This window comes from Anguilla rostrata, chromosome 18, assembly GCF_018555375.3.
Source record: "Anguilla rostrata isolate EN2019 chromosome 18, ASM1855537v3, whole genome shotgun sequence".
Classification (NCBI taxonomy): Eukaryota; Metazoa; Chordata; class Actinopteri; order Anguilliformes; family Anguillidae; genus Anguilla; species Anguilla rostrata.
The window spans coordinates 3063195-3078441 of record NC_057950.1 but is presented as its reverse complement, the minus strand read 5'-3'; the positions used below and the strand labels follow the sequence as shown (position 1 = coordinate 3078441).

At 46.4% G+C, this 15247-nt stretch overlaps 1 protein-coding gene across 6 annotated transcripts in view; it reads left to right on the top strand.

Annotated features, from left to right (window-relative positions):
- wdfy4 (WDFY family member 4) overlaps positions 1–15247 on the top strand; it is a 95779-nt gene that overhangs the window by 63936 nt on the left and 16596 nt on the right. For all 6 annotated transcript variants that reach the window (XM_064318401.1, XM_064318400.1, XM_064318402.1 and 3 more), the window contains 13 exons: positions 168–264; positions 1549–1754; positions 2504–2670; positions 3297–3416; positions 3689–3853; positions 4121–4294; positions 5217–5343; positions 5967–6121; positions 7164–7402; positions 7910–8031; positions 10082–10273; positions 10699–10811; positions 15069–15146. In XM_064318401.1, the coding sequence (XP_064174471.1) occupies positions 168–264; positions 1549–1754; positions 2504–2670; positions 3297–3416; positions 3689–3853; positions 4121–4294; positions 5217–5343; positions 5967–6121; positions 7164–7402; positions 7910–8031; positions 10082–10273; positions 10699–10811; positions 15069–15146 (1955 nt within the window). The remainder of the gene's footprint in view (positions 1–167; positions 265–1548; positions 1755–2503; positions 2671–3296; positions 3417–3688; positions 3854–4120; positions 4295–5216; positions 5344–5966; positions 6122–7163; positions 7403–7909; positions 8032–10081; positions 10274–10698; positions 10812–15068; positions 15147–15247) is intronic.

Sequence of the window (15247 nt, the reverse complement as noted above, 5' to 3'; positions counted from 1 at the left end):
ATTGTGCCCTTCATTGAGAAACTTTGTTCTCTTCATTGAGAAACTTGGTTATCGCTGTCCTAATTAGGCTGATATTCCACGTTCCCCTGATGAGTAATTCCTCAGCGTTCCTGCGCTCCAGCCTGCGCACTCTAACGCAGACGTTTTATTGGACCTGACTTTTGCAGCCCTGAGCCAAACACCTGCGAGGAGCGTCTGGATCCGGAACCAGTTGCTGGAGATGCTGTTCTGCCTGATCGGACCCGACAGCTCGCTGCCTCAGAAGTGAGTGTCTCCTGCTTTGCCCATTTTTTAACTGTCATCTCCCGTCTTTAACTGCCATCTCCCGTCTTTAACTGCCATCTCCTGTCTTTAACTGCCATCTCCTGTCTTTAACTGTCATCTCCCATCTTTAACTGCCATCTCCTGTCTTTAACTGTCATCTCCCATCTTTAACTGTCATCTCCCATCTTTAACTGTCATCTCCTGTCTTTAACTGCCATCTCCTGTCTTTAACTGTCATCTCCCATCTTTAACTGTCATCTCCCGTCTTTACTGTTATCTCCTGTCTTTAACTGCTATCTCCTGTCTTTAACTGCCATCTCCCATCTTTAACTGCCATCTCCTGTCTTTAACTGCCATCTCCCTGTCAGTGCAGATGGTGGTCAACCGAGGACATAAGTTCTGTTTCTGTTTTGTGTTTCCCCCCCACTTCTTCACTGTGCACATTGATGATTTAATGAGAATAGTTTTGAAATAACTGAGATTACCACTTGAATGACCTTTATGATACACATGGCGAGCGGGTCTTGACCCATATGATGATGATGATGATGATGATGATGACCTGCTCTGATGATGGTGTCTGTGGTGATGATTGGTGATGATGATGGTGTCTGTGGTGATGATGATGGTGTCTGTGGTGATGATTTGTGATGATGGTGTCTGTGATGGTGATGATGGTGTCTGTGGGGATGATTGGTGATGATGATGGTGTCTGTGGTGGTGATTGGTGATGATGATGGTGTCTGTGGTGATGATTTGTGATGATGGTGTCTGTGGTGATGATGATGGTGTCTGTGGTGATGATTGGTGATGATGATGGTGTCTGTGGTGATGATTTGTGATGATGGTGTCTGTGGTGATGATGATGGTGTCTGTGGTGATGATTGGTGATGATGATGGTGTCTGTGGTGATGATTTGTGATGATGGTGTCTGTGGTGATGATTGGTGATGATGATGGTGTCTGTGGTGGTGATTGGTGATGATGATGGTGTCTGTGGTGATAATGACGGTGTCTGTGGTGATGATGTGGTGATGATGATGGTGTCTGTGGTGATGATTGGTGATGATGATGGTGTCTGTGGTGGTGATTGGTGATGATGATGGTGTCTGTGGTGATGATTTGTGATGATGGTGTCTGTGGTGATGATTGGTGATGATGATGGTGTCTGTGGTGGTGATTGGTGATGATGATGGTGTCTGTGGTGATGATGACGGTGTCTGTGGTGATGATGATGGTGTCTGAGCTCACTGCTGTGTTTGCTGTGCCGGTCGGTGTCCTGCAGGAGCCAGGAGGAGGTGTTCTTGGCTCTGGGGCCGGACTGGTTCCTGCTCTTCACTCAGAGCCACCTGCACTCCAGCACGGTCAAGCTGGCGCTCAGGCTGCTGACCCACCTCCTGTCCTACCCCGCCATTTTGGCTCGCTTCAGAGATGGCGTGTCCCCCGGCGCCCTGGTGGAGAACATGGCTGAAGAGCCCTCGGCCGTAATGGGTAAGTGTGCCGGACTCGTCTCTCCCAAAGCATTTTGGGTATACTGCGGTTAGCACGCGTTACCTCGCACGAAGGAGGCTCCGGGTTCGAGTCCTGACCGGCTGACTTACTCTGGCCTTATTGTAGATAACGTAAAGACTCGGTGTTGGTCACATGACTCTGGTCTTATTGCAGATAACTTAAAGATCCAGTGTTGGTCATGTGACTCTGGTCTTATTGCAGAAAACTTAAAGATCCAGTGTTGGTCACGTGACTCTGGTCTTATTGCAGATAACTTAAAGACTCCGTGTTGGTCACGTGACTCTGGTCTTATTGCAGATGGCTTGAAGACTCCGTGTTGGTCATGTGACTCTGGTCTACTCCCAGTTTGGTTTGAGAGACTCGTGTTGTCCGTGATTCTGGTCTTATTGCAGATGGCTTGAAGACTCCGTGTTGGTCACGTGACTCTGGTCTTATTGCAGATAACTTAAAGATCCAGTGTTGGTCATGTGACTCTGGTCTTATTGCAGATAACTTAAAGATCCAGTGTTGGTCACGTGACTCTGGTCTTATTGCAGATGGCTTGAAGACTCCGTGTTGGTCACGTGACTCTGGTCTTATTGCAGATAACTTAAAGATCCAGTGTTGGTCACGTGACTCTGGTCTTATTGCAGATAACTTAAAGATCCAGTGTTGGTCACGTGACTCTGGTCTTATTGCAGATAACTTAAAGACTCCGTGTTGGTCACGTGACTCTGGTCTTATTGCAGATAACTTAAAGACTCCGTGTTGGTCGCCTGAGAGCTCGAGCTGCCCGTGTCCCGGGTTTGAGGTGCTGCAGAGGCTCCTGGTCAGCCATGTGGCCACGCCCGAGATCTACATGCTGCTAGCGGCCCTGCTCCTGCAGAAGAACTGCTATAAAACTGTCACAGGCCAGGTAAGGTGTGTGTGTGTGTGTGCACGCTTGTGCAAGCCCATGTGTGTGCGTATGCGTGTGTGTGTGCTTGTGCAAGCCCATGTGTGTGCGTATGCGTGTGTGTGTGTGTGTGCGCTTGTGCAAGCCCATGTGTGTGCGTATGCGTGTGTGTGTGGCGGTTTGGAATCAATCAGAACCACTTCTGAATCTCTCTTCAGATCCCTCCTACATGGTACAGGCTAGTGGTTGTCACGACTAAACCACTACTGATGATCCTCAGACTAATGTCTTACAAAAGTAATTGTACTTTTATAAGTCCTAGATCTGCTATATTTGCTTGAAAGTATAATGTAAATGATTGTATGTATGCAAGTTCATTCATGGACTTTGTAAAATACAATTGCAAAAATGTATTTTGCAATTACATTAGTTGAAATGACAGGAATTCATGGTACTATAGGTTTGGAAAGGGTCCCAGATTTTGGCCAAGAAAGAACCCTTGAGCTAGATTTGGTTCCTTCAGCGACACAGAGGAACCTTTTGGAACCCTCTCTTCTGAGAGTCTAGCAGTAAGACACGGGGGGTCTCCTCCTCTCCTTTCTTGCCCCCCACCCCCCTCCCTTCCTCACCCCCTTGCCCCCCCCCAGGCGGATCTCGATGGGCTGCTGCAGGAGGTGATCGACTGCAGTAACGATGGACCAGGGCTACAGCTCTGCTCGGATGCAGCCCAGGTCCTGTTAGAACTGGTCAAGGTCATCCTCAGCAAGGTCAGGGAACAAAACCATCACCGGGGGAACGTTTACCCTTCTGGTCGGTTTTGGGTCAAATTGGGGTCTGTTTTAACTGACACTGACTTGCTGTGCAGTATAAATAAATCTAATATGGAGATGGTACACAGTGTGTATGTCACACTAGATGCAGAATTTTTCCAAACAAATAAACACTAAACCTTATGAAACATTTTGTTACATTTTTGGACTTAACTCGCTCAAATGTAAATTCTCTCTCTTTTTGGTCCGTTACGGGCGCGATCGCGCAGCCCTCAGCCGGAAGTGAGGGCTCATGGGAAATGCAGTTCCCAGGCAGCGTCATGCAGTTTTTCTGTTTGGTGCACAGTCTGCACCCGCGGGACCCCCTCTGGAGTTCCCCGGACTTCCTGAATGTGCTGGCAGCCACCGTGTTTCCGCCCCCCAACCCCCACCAGGTGAGTCAGGGGTAGTGCACTTACCAGCATTTTTCCCCCAAATAGTGACAGCAGCAAAAATGATTTGTCAGAATATTTAACCTGGCTGCTTTCTGCATATTACACGGCCTAAAATAGCTACATCATATTACTTTCAAATGACTTACATGCTTTAAAAAACTGGTCGGGTTGGACACGTCCTCAGTCATTTGGATCCAGTTCAGGGGGTCTGCTGTTGCCATGGGAACGTGCTGACTGACACCCCCCCCTCCCCCGCCTCTGCCCCAGACCGCCACAGAACCCTCTTCCCAAAACGGCGCAGACTCAGCGGAGGTCCCGCCCCCCCCGGCGCCCCACCCCGCCCGGAAGCAGGTGTGTGACTTCATGCGCATCTTGCTCATGGACAGCCTGATCAACGTCGCGGCCAAAAACAAGCTGCACCCCTTCGTGCTCCTCCTGGAGGTGAGCGTGCGCCTCCCCTCCCCTCCCCTCCCGCCAAACCCGCGCAGATCTCACGCACACTTTCTCAGGACGGGGGGAACTCCCACACCTGAGGGACAAACAGAACCATCTCTTTCATTCTCTTTCTCTTTTGCTCTCTCTCATTCTCCTTCTCTCTCTTGCCCTCTCTCGCCCAGGGAATGTACCTTAACTTCAGCTTTACACGCCACTTCCCTAAAAGCGCTTGCTCTACGTGTCTAACTGAACACATACTCCTTTCTCTCTTGCTCTCTCTTGCTCTCTCTTTCTCTCTTTCTCTCTCTCGCTCTCCCGCGCACTCTCTCGCTCTATCATGAACACATATATAAATCTTGTGTGTACATATATATATATAAGTGCTGTAAATGGTGAAACCAAAATGTATGAAAAATACCCTTCAATAAAAGCTGAGAATCTGCACTTTACTCGCATGAGAATTGTTTGATTACAAATCTAAAATTGTCGAGTACAGAGCCAAATCAATATAAATAATAATAAATCATATATATATATGGGTATTAACTCACACATGAATAGATGTACCTGTCAGAGTATTACTTTCCATAGGAAAAGAAAGGCAGTTGGCAATCCACTGTGGTACAGTGGAGTCTTTTCAGTTGAGGGCTGTGTTGTGTTGTGCAGTGTTTTGTCCAGGAGGTGGCACTGTTTCCTCAGTTATGAGGTTCTGCAGTGACGGCTCATTGTTGTGTGTGTGCCGTGAGTCTGTCATTGCAGCACTGCCTGTGAGCCGCCAGGTCTCCACCTCTCCAGGCTTCAGCACCACTTCAGCACAATTCCCATGATCAATTACCGACAATAAGAGGACCGTTTCTGTGTGTGTGTGTGTGTGTGTGTGCGCGCGTGTGTGCGTACGTGTGTGCGCACGTGTGTTTTGGCTTTCCAGTTTTCTCCGGAAACGGCCACGCAGGAGCAGAAGCAGACCTTCCAGACGGAGGTGCTGGAGTTCCTGATGGAGATTGTGCACATGACCTGCCAGGAGGAAGGCCAGGCCACCCATGTGGCCAGAGACGGTACTGCACCCTCTCACACCAGCATTACTACATACACCTGTACCATTCTCACACCTGCACACACCTATACCATTCTCACTCTAGCTTTACTACTGTACATACACCTGAACCATTCTCACATCTGTGTACACCTGTACCATTCTCACACCTGCACACACCTGTAACACTCTCACACCTGCACACACCTGTACCATTCTCACACCTGCACACACCTGTAACACTCTCACACCTGTATAAACCTGTACCATTCTCAGCAAGTAAAGTCTGTGCATTTGTTACACAGTGAGCCGTATAAATGAGTAAGTGTAGCGGGTAAAGTCTGTGCATTTGTTACACAGTGAGCTGGTATAACTGAGTGAGTATAGCGGGTAAAGTCTGTGCATTTGTTACACAGTGAGCCGTATAAATGAGTGAGTATAGCAGGTAAAGTCTGTGCGTTTGTTACACAGTGAGCCGTATAAATGAGTGAGTATAGCAGGTAAAGTCTGTGCGTTTGTTACACAGTGAGCTGGTATAACTGAGTGAGTATAGCGGGTAAAGTCTGTGCGTTTGTTACACAGTGAGCTGGTATAACTGAGTAAGTATAGCGGGTAAAGTTGTGCGTTTCTTGGCTGTTTGTGCAGAGGTCCCAGCCGGTGACAGGCCAGTCGGGAAGACAGTCACGCTGGTGGATAATGTCGCTTTCTTCAGCAAGAAGCTCGTGGAGAAGCTCTACGAGGGAATGTTCTTAACTGAGCCAGAGAAGATTCTGGTGTTCATCGCAGAGCAGATTGTTGTGGTACGTGCCCTGAAAAACACACACACACACACACACACAACATAAAATGCTTTTAAACATTGATTAACAGAATTAATTTAACAGAATCTTGAACCTTTGAATCTCTGCTTAGACATATGTCATTAGATTACATTATTATTTGCCAACCAATCAGCCTTATCGAGATTTACTTTACACTTTAGCCAGCAGTGCAGCTGCATATTTCCTGACGTTTCAGAGCTGCCTCTCTCCATGGTACAATAGCACCACCTCATCGATCATATAGCATTTCTACCTGCAACTCTCTCTTTCTTTGCTTTCTTAGCTGTTATACCGCAGTGTGTGTTAACATTGCATTGGGTTATTGCTTTGGTTGTTGCAACGACATAACGGCATCTGTTAGGGAAAGCGTGAGATGCTAGCTGCTCACACCGCGGAGGAGAATGCGCTCTGGGATAAGTTTCCTTAATTGGCGGAGAGTGTTACAGTGCCCTCGACTTATTGGTTGGTTGATGGCAGTGGATTGGTTGGTGATTGGTTGATTAGTTGATTGGTTGCTTGATTGATTGATTGATTGGCAGTGGATTGGTTGATTGATTGGTTGATTGGTTGGTTGATGGCAGTGGATTGGTTGATTGGTTGATTGATTGATTTTTGGCAGTGGATTGGTTGATTACTTGGTTGATGGCAGTGGATTGGTTGGTGATTGGTTGATTAGTTGATTGGTTGCTTGATTGATTGATTGATTGGCAGTGGATTGGTTGATTGATTGGTTCATTGGTTGATTGATGGCAGTGGATTGGTTGATTGATTGATTGGTTTATTGATTGATTGGGTGTTCGCAGTGGATTGGTTGATTGCTTGGTTGATGGCAGTGGATTGGTTGGTGATTGGTTGATTGGTTGATTGATTAATTGATTGGCAGTGGATTGGTTGATTGATTGGTTGAGTGGTTGATTGATGGCAGTGGATTGATTGATTGATTGATTGATTGGTTGATTGATTAATTGGATGTTTGCAGTGGATTGATTGCTTGGTTGATTGGTTGATTGTTCATCCCCAGGTGCTGGAGAAGGGCCCGTCGCAGCGGGAGAAGACGGTGAGCGTTCTGTACAACAGCGCCAACCGGGCCGTGCTCTACTTCCTGTCGCGCCGGCGGCAGACGGGGGCGGAGCTTCAGGCTGTGGTGCGGACGCTGAGCGTTCTGCAGCAGCAGTGGGACGTCCTCATGGCCACGTACAACGGCAACGTGAACTTCCTCACCTGTCTCCTCCACTGCCTCCTCATCCTCAGATCCGGCAGGTAGGAGCCCTGAGCGAACGCACTTCACCTGAAGGGCTGCTATGAAACGCCCACCTGTGTAGATGTGTTGTACATTAAGACCCGCACCTCTGCTCAATGCCTAAAAACGTCATGTAATGTAACGTATCCTGGGGCACTGAGGTTAAAGGTTTGAGAAATACACTTTCCAATTTAGTTTTTCAAGTCAATTAATAAAATTAAGCAAATAATAACATTTTAATGGTTTATTTCTTGTCCTATAGTAGGTTTCTGTGTGTCTGTGTGTGTTTGTGTTTGACTCAGTGTGCCTGTGCTAAAGTCCATGACATGCACCATTCACCTTATATCTCATTTTTAAAAAGCCGTTTACTTTGGTTCATTTTCTAAGGCTGATTGAACTTTTCTACATTGTTTGTGTTAAATGAGAATTGGATTGATAAGTGTACTCACTGGAAACTATGTGCTTTTAAGAGAACAGCTGCAGCTCGGATCCTTTTGACGCTTTTGTCGTTTCGCATGTTCCCCCAGTTACCCAGAAGGCTTTGGGTGCGAGACGCACAAAAAGCAGGCGAGGAAAATCTGGTCTCACCTCCTGCCGCACAAGAACAGCCAGCCGAGTGCACCAATCGAGGTCCCCAATTCTGCCGAGGGTGAGCGGCGTCTGCCAGCGCTGTGTTGGGGGCGGGGCCTGGGGTGGCTAAAGGGGAACCCCCCCCCCACCAAAAAAAACTTTCTATCTGACCCTCTGAATAATTGATGTGACCTGCATTTAGTATGTCAAAATCAAATCTTTAGTCTGTGTTTTCAGAACACTGTTGTAACTCCTCCCCTTTTGAGACCATTTAAGTCTTTAGAACTGGAAAACATTCAGTAATGTGACAAAAGTATGTTTTTAAAAATATTTTTCTAAAGTGGCTATCACAGTATTTGAGACATTATTGAATGTTCGGAGTCTTGTTTTAGTCTCATCTGAATTGCAGCCTCCACTCAATTTTCTAAATCCATCCCCTCCAATGAAAGGGGAGGAGTTATACCCTGGTGACATCATTGTTTGCGGCAGGGCTCTGTACATTTTCTTTGTTGTGAACTAAAAGACTAAAGCTTAATATGTGAGGTCAGATAAATTATTCTAGAGGTTAGGACCAACGTGTAAAATAATGTTTTTTTAAGGGGAATTCCCCCCTTTAAATTCTCTCTGCGAAGTGACCTCTTATGTTCCAGTTGAGCTGGTCTCACTCAGCAAACTGAAAACCCAGGGCAATTCCAACGTAATGCAGAACTTCCCTCACAACCAAAGCATTTAGCATTTAATCCCTTTCACACGCTCGCCAGTCCACGCAACTCTGGGCGAATGAACCGTGTCGTGCGCTGGTCTTAGCAATAGCCCTAGCGTCATTCCAAACGCGTCGGTACGCGGAACGTAGGTAGTTCTACTGGCACAAAGTTCAGAGCCTGAAAGCATCATTAAGAAGAAAAATATTATTCTTAATATATACGTACAGTCTTTCGCCGTGCTACTGTAGAATTGTTTTTAGTATCGTCGTATAACTTTCTAACTGCACCCCCAGGCTTTTATTATGAGAGCAATAATTTTTGGATGTTCCACTAATCTTTTGGATAATTTTCTCAGTTTATATTGTTCTTTATCTCTTACTGTTAACATTTTAAATATGATTAACTGAAAGAAAAGTACTGTAAAAAAAAAAAAAATCTTGTTTTTCAGCTGTATGCCATGTGTCTCGCACTACTTAAATCTGAGGACAGAATTATGATTTCTGGGTGCAGTTTCCCTATATTCATAAAATAGCTGTGTGTCAGGCCAGGATCAAATATGTATTTGAGATGGGTTAACTCTATTAAAAACACCTGCAGATCCCTGGCCATTTTCATGGTACTGGCCAAAACGTACAAATTAAATTAAAAAATATGTTTTTGTTTTCAATATTTGTGAAAATAGGTAGAGGTTCCTTTTAGAATTAAGTGGGTAATCTGCCAGGATCTGTACTGTTTAAAGGAAGGACTAATAATTAGAACTATAATAATAGAATAATAATTGGTTGTGGAGCTCTTTTCTTACATGGTGCACATTGTACAATAAAAGTCTAGATTAAATAAAGACCATAAACATAGAATAAAATGGTAATACGTGTAAAGTCGTGTATTGTAATAATTGTTCGATACCTGTCTGAATCGGGCGGGGCACCTGTCTGTCGGAATCGGATGTTGAGCCTGTCTGAATCAGGTGTTGAGTCTGTCTGAATCGGGTGTCGAGCCTGTCTGAATCGGGTGTCGAGCCTGTCTGAATCGGGTGTCGAGCCTGTCTGAATCGGGTGTTGAGCCTGTCTGAATCGGGTGTTGAGCCTGTCTGAATCGGGTGTTGAGCCTGTCTGAATCGGGTGTGAGCCTGTCTGAATCGGTGTTGAGCCTGTCTGAATGGGTGTTGAGCCTGTCTGAATCGGGTGTTGAGCCTGTCTGAATCGGGTGTTGAGCCTGTCTGAATCAGGTGTTGAGCCTGTCTGAATCGGGTGTTGAGCCTGTCTGAATCGGGTGTTGAGCCTGTCTGAATCAGGTGTTGAGCCTGTCTGAATTGGGTGTTGAGCCTGTCTGAATCCGGTGTTGAGCCTGTCTGAATCCGGTGTTGAGCCTGTCTGAATCCGGTGTTGAGCCTGTCTGAATCGGGTGTGGCGTTTTTGGCGGCAGTGGAGGCGGAGCTGAGGGCCCTGGTGGAGAGCACGTGGAGCCGGCTGATGGTGGAGCGGAGGCGCGAGCTGGAGGAGAGCCACAAGATGGAGGTCTCGGCGAAGCCCGGCGCTCGCGAGGGTCCGGTGAGCCTCGCTGACGTCAGCCCGCTGCTGGAGGAGACGGCGCTCAAGGCCTGGCAGCTTTTCATTGGTCAGTAACAACCTAACCGGCCCTCATTGGTCAGCCACATTCTCTTCCATCGACTGGCAGCTTCTCATTGGTCAGTCCCAGCCTAGCAGACCCTCATTGGTCAGCCACATTCCCTTCCGTACCCTGGAAGCTTCTCATTCGTCAGTCACAGCCGAACAGGTCCTCATTGACCAGCCACAGGTTGGGCCTTACAGTTGCGGGTTTGAGTCTAGTCCTCAGTGGGAAGTGCCCCACTGGGTGTGAAGCAGTCTCTGACTCTGCTGAAAGGCAAACTCTATTCTGAAAGCAGAATAGCGGTGTGTGGTGAGGCACATTTGCACCGTTCCAGACTGAGGAGGAAAGGCAGGTTTTTAAAAGTTCTGGAACAGAATATTCTCAGTTGGGTTACTGTGTAGTGATCAGCGCTTGGGTTGTTTCTCCCTCAGACTCTCAGAAGAAGAAGCTGGCCACCTCCCACCAGAAGAAGACCACTGTCCTCAGCAGTGCCATGCGCACCGCACGCAGGAAACTGGGGAAGACCACGAGCTGCACCATCGAGGTAAAACACCTTGCTTTACTGCAGCACAACACTTTACTGCAGCACACTGCTTTACTGCAGCACAACACTTTACTGCAGCACCACACTTTACTGTAGCACACTGCTTTACTGCAGCACAAAACTTTACTGCAGCACCACACTTTACTGTATGTGCCATTACTATTCTATTTATGTATGTATATTTGTGTGAGCGTGTGTGCCTGTGCATGTGTGTGCGTATGTGTGTGCCTGTGTGCGTGTGTGTCTGTGTGTGCGTGCGTGTATGTCAGTGTGTGTGCAAGTTCATGTGCATGCAGTTGTTTTAACGTTGTTCATTTCATTGCAGACGGTATGTGTTGTGTGTGCTGTATGGCTGTGAGTGTGTGGTTGTAGTAGACAATGTGTGCAAATACTCAGACTGCAATCCATCCTCTGTTTTTTTGGGCCTGCCATTTGGTGGAAAACATGGGCCCATATATCATTAATGACACCTTTTCAATCAAGCAAAAAAAAAACCAAAAACCAATTCTTTCCACTCTGTGTTTGGGAAAGTGAACGTGTACCCCACACGCACAGGAAAAAACACCTCTTCTGATTGGCCGTCTCTGAGTGGCTGTGTCACGGCGCTCGTCGTTTGTGACAGACAGGCGGTTGCGAGTTTGAGTCCCCTTCGACATGCCGCGCTATTAGCAGCGCGAGAATCCGCTCACAGGTGTACCCCCCGCCCGGAGTGCACCCCTGGTGCCACACCACCAAGTGGGGGGGCGACTTGCCCTGGGGTCTGTTTAATTATTTTTTAAATTAATTTTGATTATTACAGCCGATTACACCTCAGTGAGCAATGTAATTGATATTTGTTAATTTTTCCCAGGGAACATTCTGTAGAACATACAGTTTGCTGTTGAAGGTTAAAGACTCTGTTATTGTTGTTTTTTTCCCTCTTTAAACGTGCCCACATCATTAGTTCCTCCTGTGGAAAAAGCTCGCCATCTGGAAACGGAAGCGCCGCGATATTATTCAGGCACGAGGGCATGAAATTGGTGTTTCTGCGACTGCTGTCTATTCGCGCGCCGACGAACGAACGGGGGGCGGTAATTATGCGGAGACTCAATCTGATGAAAACATTATTCATTTTGTGTTATTCTTTATCATATCAAGCCCTGACAGCCTATCAGCAACTTTGATAAATTGTTCTTCTCCCAAATGCGGCAGCAGAATATAATAGTTTTTGGTTTTTTTTGTCTTCAGATTTGATTTTAGAAGTTGCCCTCGTATTGCGCGAACAAAGTAAAAAAAAAAAAAAAAAAAAAAATGTTTGAACGTGATTTTAAATGTGTTTGTTTCAAGTTTCTCTCTCTGAAATGAAATTGCTTATTTGTTCCGTTGAATTATTTTTTCTAATGCCGTTAGCGCCAATTGGAAAGAAATGGCATTATTTAGCACAGCTAAAAAAAGGTTACATAAACATGATTATGTTATTAAATGCAGTTTTATCAGTGAAATATGCAGATGGGTTGTTATATTTGTTACTTTTGTCTTTGATTATTTTTCCTATTCCCAAAGATCCTTATAAATTATTGATTTCACCTGGTATATGTCATTTGCAATTTATCTATTCGTTTGTTTTTTTATTTAAAGTTGAGTTGATAGTTTGACTGAAATTGCAGTTGCGACCATTAGCAGAGTAGAAGATTGTTAACAGTGGGACATTTAGGAATGATTTCTGTTGGTACTGTGTTTTTGTATAGTACACTGATCATAATAGGGGGCATGTAACAGAGAGATGATGGAATTTAACAGGAATTATTTTGTTGTATGTTTTTCCTGAGCTTTCTTATTTACGTTTATACTACCAAAGGTCATCCATTGGATTTTTGGATTTTCAACTTCTTCTTGGTTGTTACAAAAACCAAGACTGAAATCAGCTGAACAGCTTTGCTGCAGGAATTTGACAGATTTAGGTTTTTTTGGAGTCCCGTTCATCGTCAGCGCTGTCTACTGCTGGAATATCGCCTCTGACAGTTATCAAAGTTGTGTTTTTTTAATGAATAAATGTCCCATTAGTGAGCTTGTGACAAGGCATCTGTTACGTGTTGGTTGTCTGTAGTGCGAGACAGATGCGTTGTGTCCCTCTGAAGTTTCCCTGGAAAGTGCTTCGGCACCAACCTTAAAGGGATTTAGTCTGGAAACGACCGTACCATTTGCATAATCATATCTTTATCTTCGTATTAGAAAGATAATTAACATCACTAATGATCAAGTTAAGTTCATTACACATTCACCAACAGCGCACAATGAAGTTGACATTATGTTGCATTATCAACAAAGGTAGTGTTTTGTTGGGAAGCAATTAAAATGTAAATTAGCATGATGTTAATTGCAGAGGGGATGCTAAGTTGTATATTTAATGCAAAATGCCTATAGAACCAATGGAGTTCTTATTTAATGAACATGGTAATTGATACTGTGTATTAGTTATGCTTTTCTTAATAAGGGATCGGGATTATGAGAGGGGGGAAAATGTAAAGTTTTTTTATTTTTTATTATTCACTATGTGCTAGCCCATTCGTCTGCGCACGTACATGTGATTTACACACACCGTCTTTTCTCCACTGCAGCCTGCACGCAATTCCCCCCCCCCCCCTTTTTTTTTTTTTTTGTTGGAATTCATAACAATGTCTTTATTTAAGTGTTATAATTACGCCTGCAGTCGGTATTTCGTAGAACTTCTCGGAACGGTGATGCAAGTGCTTTCCTGGGAGGAGAGCGCAATTTAATAAAGGATTTAGTGTTCGTTTGCTGGCTGCACAGCCGAGCGGGGCTCTCCGAGAACGATATTAAGGGCTTTATTTCTCCATAAAACACCGGAGAACGCCGATGCGCAAGCAGCGAGACGCTGGAAGAGCGGAAACACAGCTCCGTTTTTAATCAGCGCCTAGCAGCCGTTTCCATCGAGGCCCCGCGTACCGTGTGGGTTGTGCTAATATCCACCTACCTATCTGTGTGTGTGTGTGTAAATACACTCCTCGTGCTGTACATTTCATGTATTTGGTCACTCGATCGCATATTTTGTTCATATATGCATGTATCTATATGTACTCATTTTACGAGGAGTATATGTGCGTGTGCGTGTGTGCGTATATATATATATATACACACACACTTTATACGTATAAGTTTGGCGGTAGATTTTGGTTGTGGTACTGAGTGCCAGAGGGTACCCTTCATACCCTTAAGTAGGGAACGATTTGAGGACGATTTCAAAGGCCCTGACTGAGAGGGGCCCTCAAAAAAACTTGTAATTGTGCAGGGATGGGGGTGGGGGGGTGGGGGGGTGGGGAGGGGGCTGGTTTTGAGATATTTCCATGGGGGCCCTCGAGCGGGGAAATCGCAAAATTCCTTGTCGGAATTCAGTTCCGTTTCCGGCAGATTCCGGGAGTATGACCGCGACTTGCAGGCAACCCTCGGGGTGATCATGTGACTTGCCGGCCGTTTCGACCGCACCGGGAACGCGGTTTTTCCCGCCTTTCTCGTGGTCGGTTCGGTCGCCGTGGCGCCTCCGCTAGGCGCGCGCCCGTTGCCCGCGGTGGCGGGAAAGCGTTTCCCGGGTAACGGTTTTTTTTTTCTTTTTTTTTTTTTGTTTTTACGGCCGACGCGCTCCGAGAGAGAGAGAGGGACACCACTGCGATGATTGGCTTAATGACCCGCGGAGCCCGGCCCCCTGGCGGGGTAAACGCCAGTCAGCTTCATATATCAGCGGGACGCCCGCGCTGGCCCCGCGCCCGAAGCCACCGCGCTCCGCCGCGATGTCGCGGCCAAACTTAATTACGCCGCGCCGAAAAAAAAACACCATCGCGTTCGGAGACGGGGCTTTTATCGCGGGCCCCGTAGCCGGTGGGGTCTCCTCCCTGACTAATGCAGCGCTGGCTAAAAAGGAAAACAAGACAAAGCAAAGCAAGGCAAAGCAAAGCAAGGCAAACGAGACTAAAACAAACCGGTTGGGCCCTGCTAATGATGACGCGTGAATCGCCCCCCGGAAAACAAAACACAAAAAAAACCAGAATAGAGATCAGCGCGAAAATCATTGTTTGTCGCGCCAATTAAATGAAATGGAAAGAATTAAATGGAGGATGTTTCCCTCAGTGGACCGGAGGTGGGTGTTCCTGGGCTCACGCTGCACGCAGGCCAGGGCCCCGGCTCGTTAAAAAGCAGGCCTGTCGCCTCCCTGCGGGTCCCCGCCTGCGTTTAATCGCTCCGCCCCTTTTCTGCTTTCTGAAGGAGTACCTGATGTGCATGGAGGCTCACCGCAAGACTGGCCAGGAGATGTTTGAGCGGTTACTGAAGAACCACGTGCAGGTGTGTCTCATGTCCTGATACATCATGAGTTTTTTTTTTTTGACCCATCACAGTGTTGGCTATCCTTAGTAAGGAAATCCTAATGTTATCCTTAACAAAGC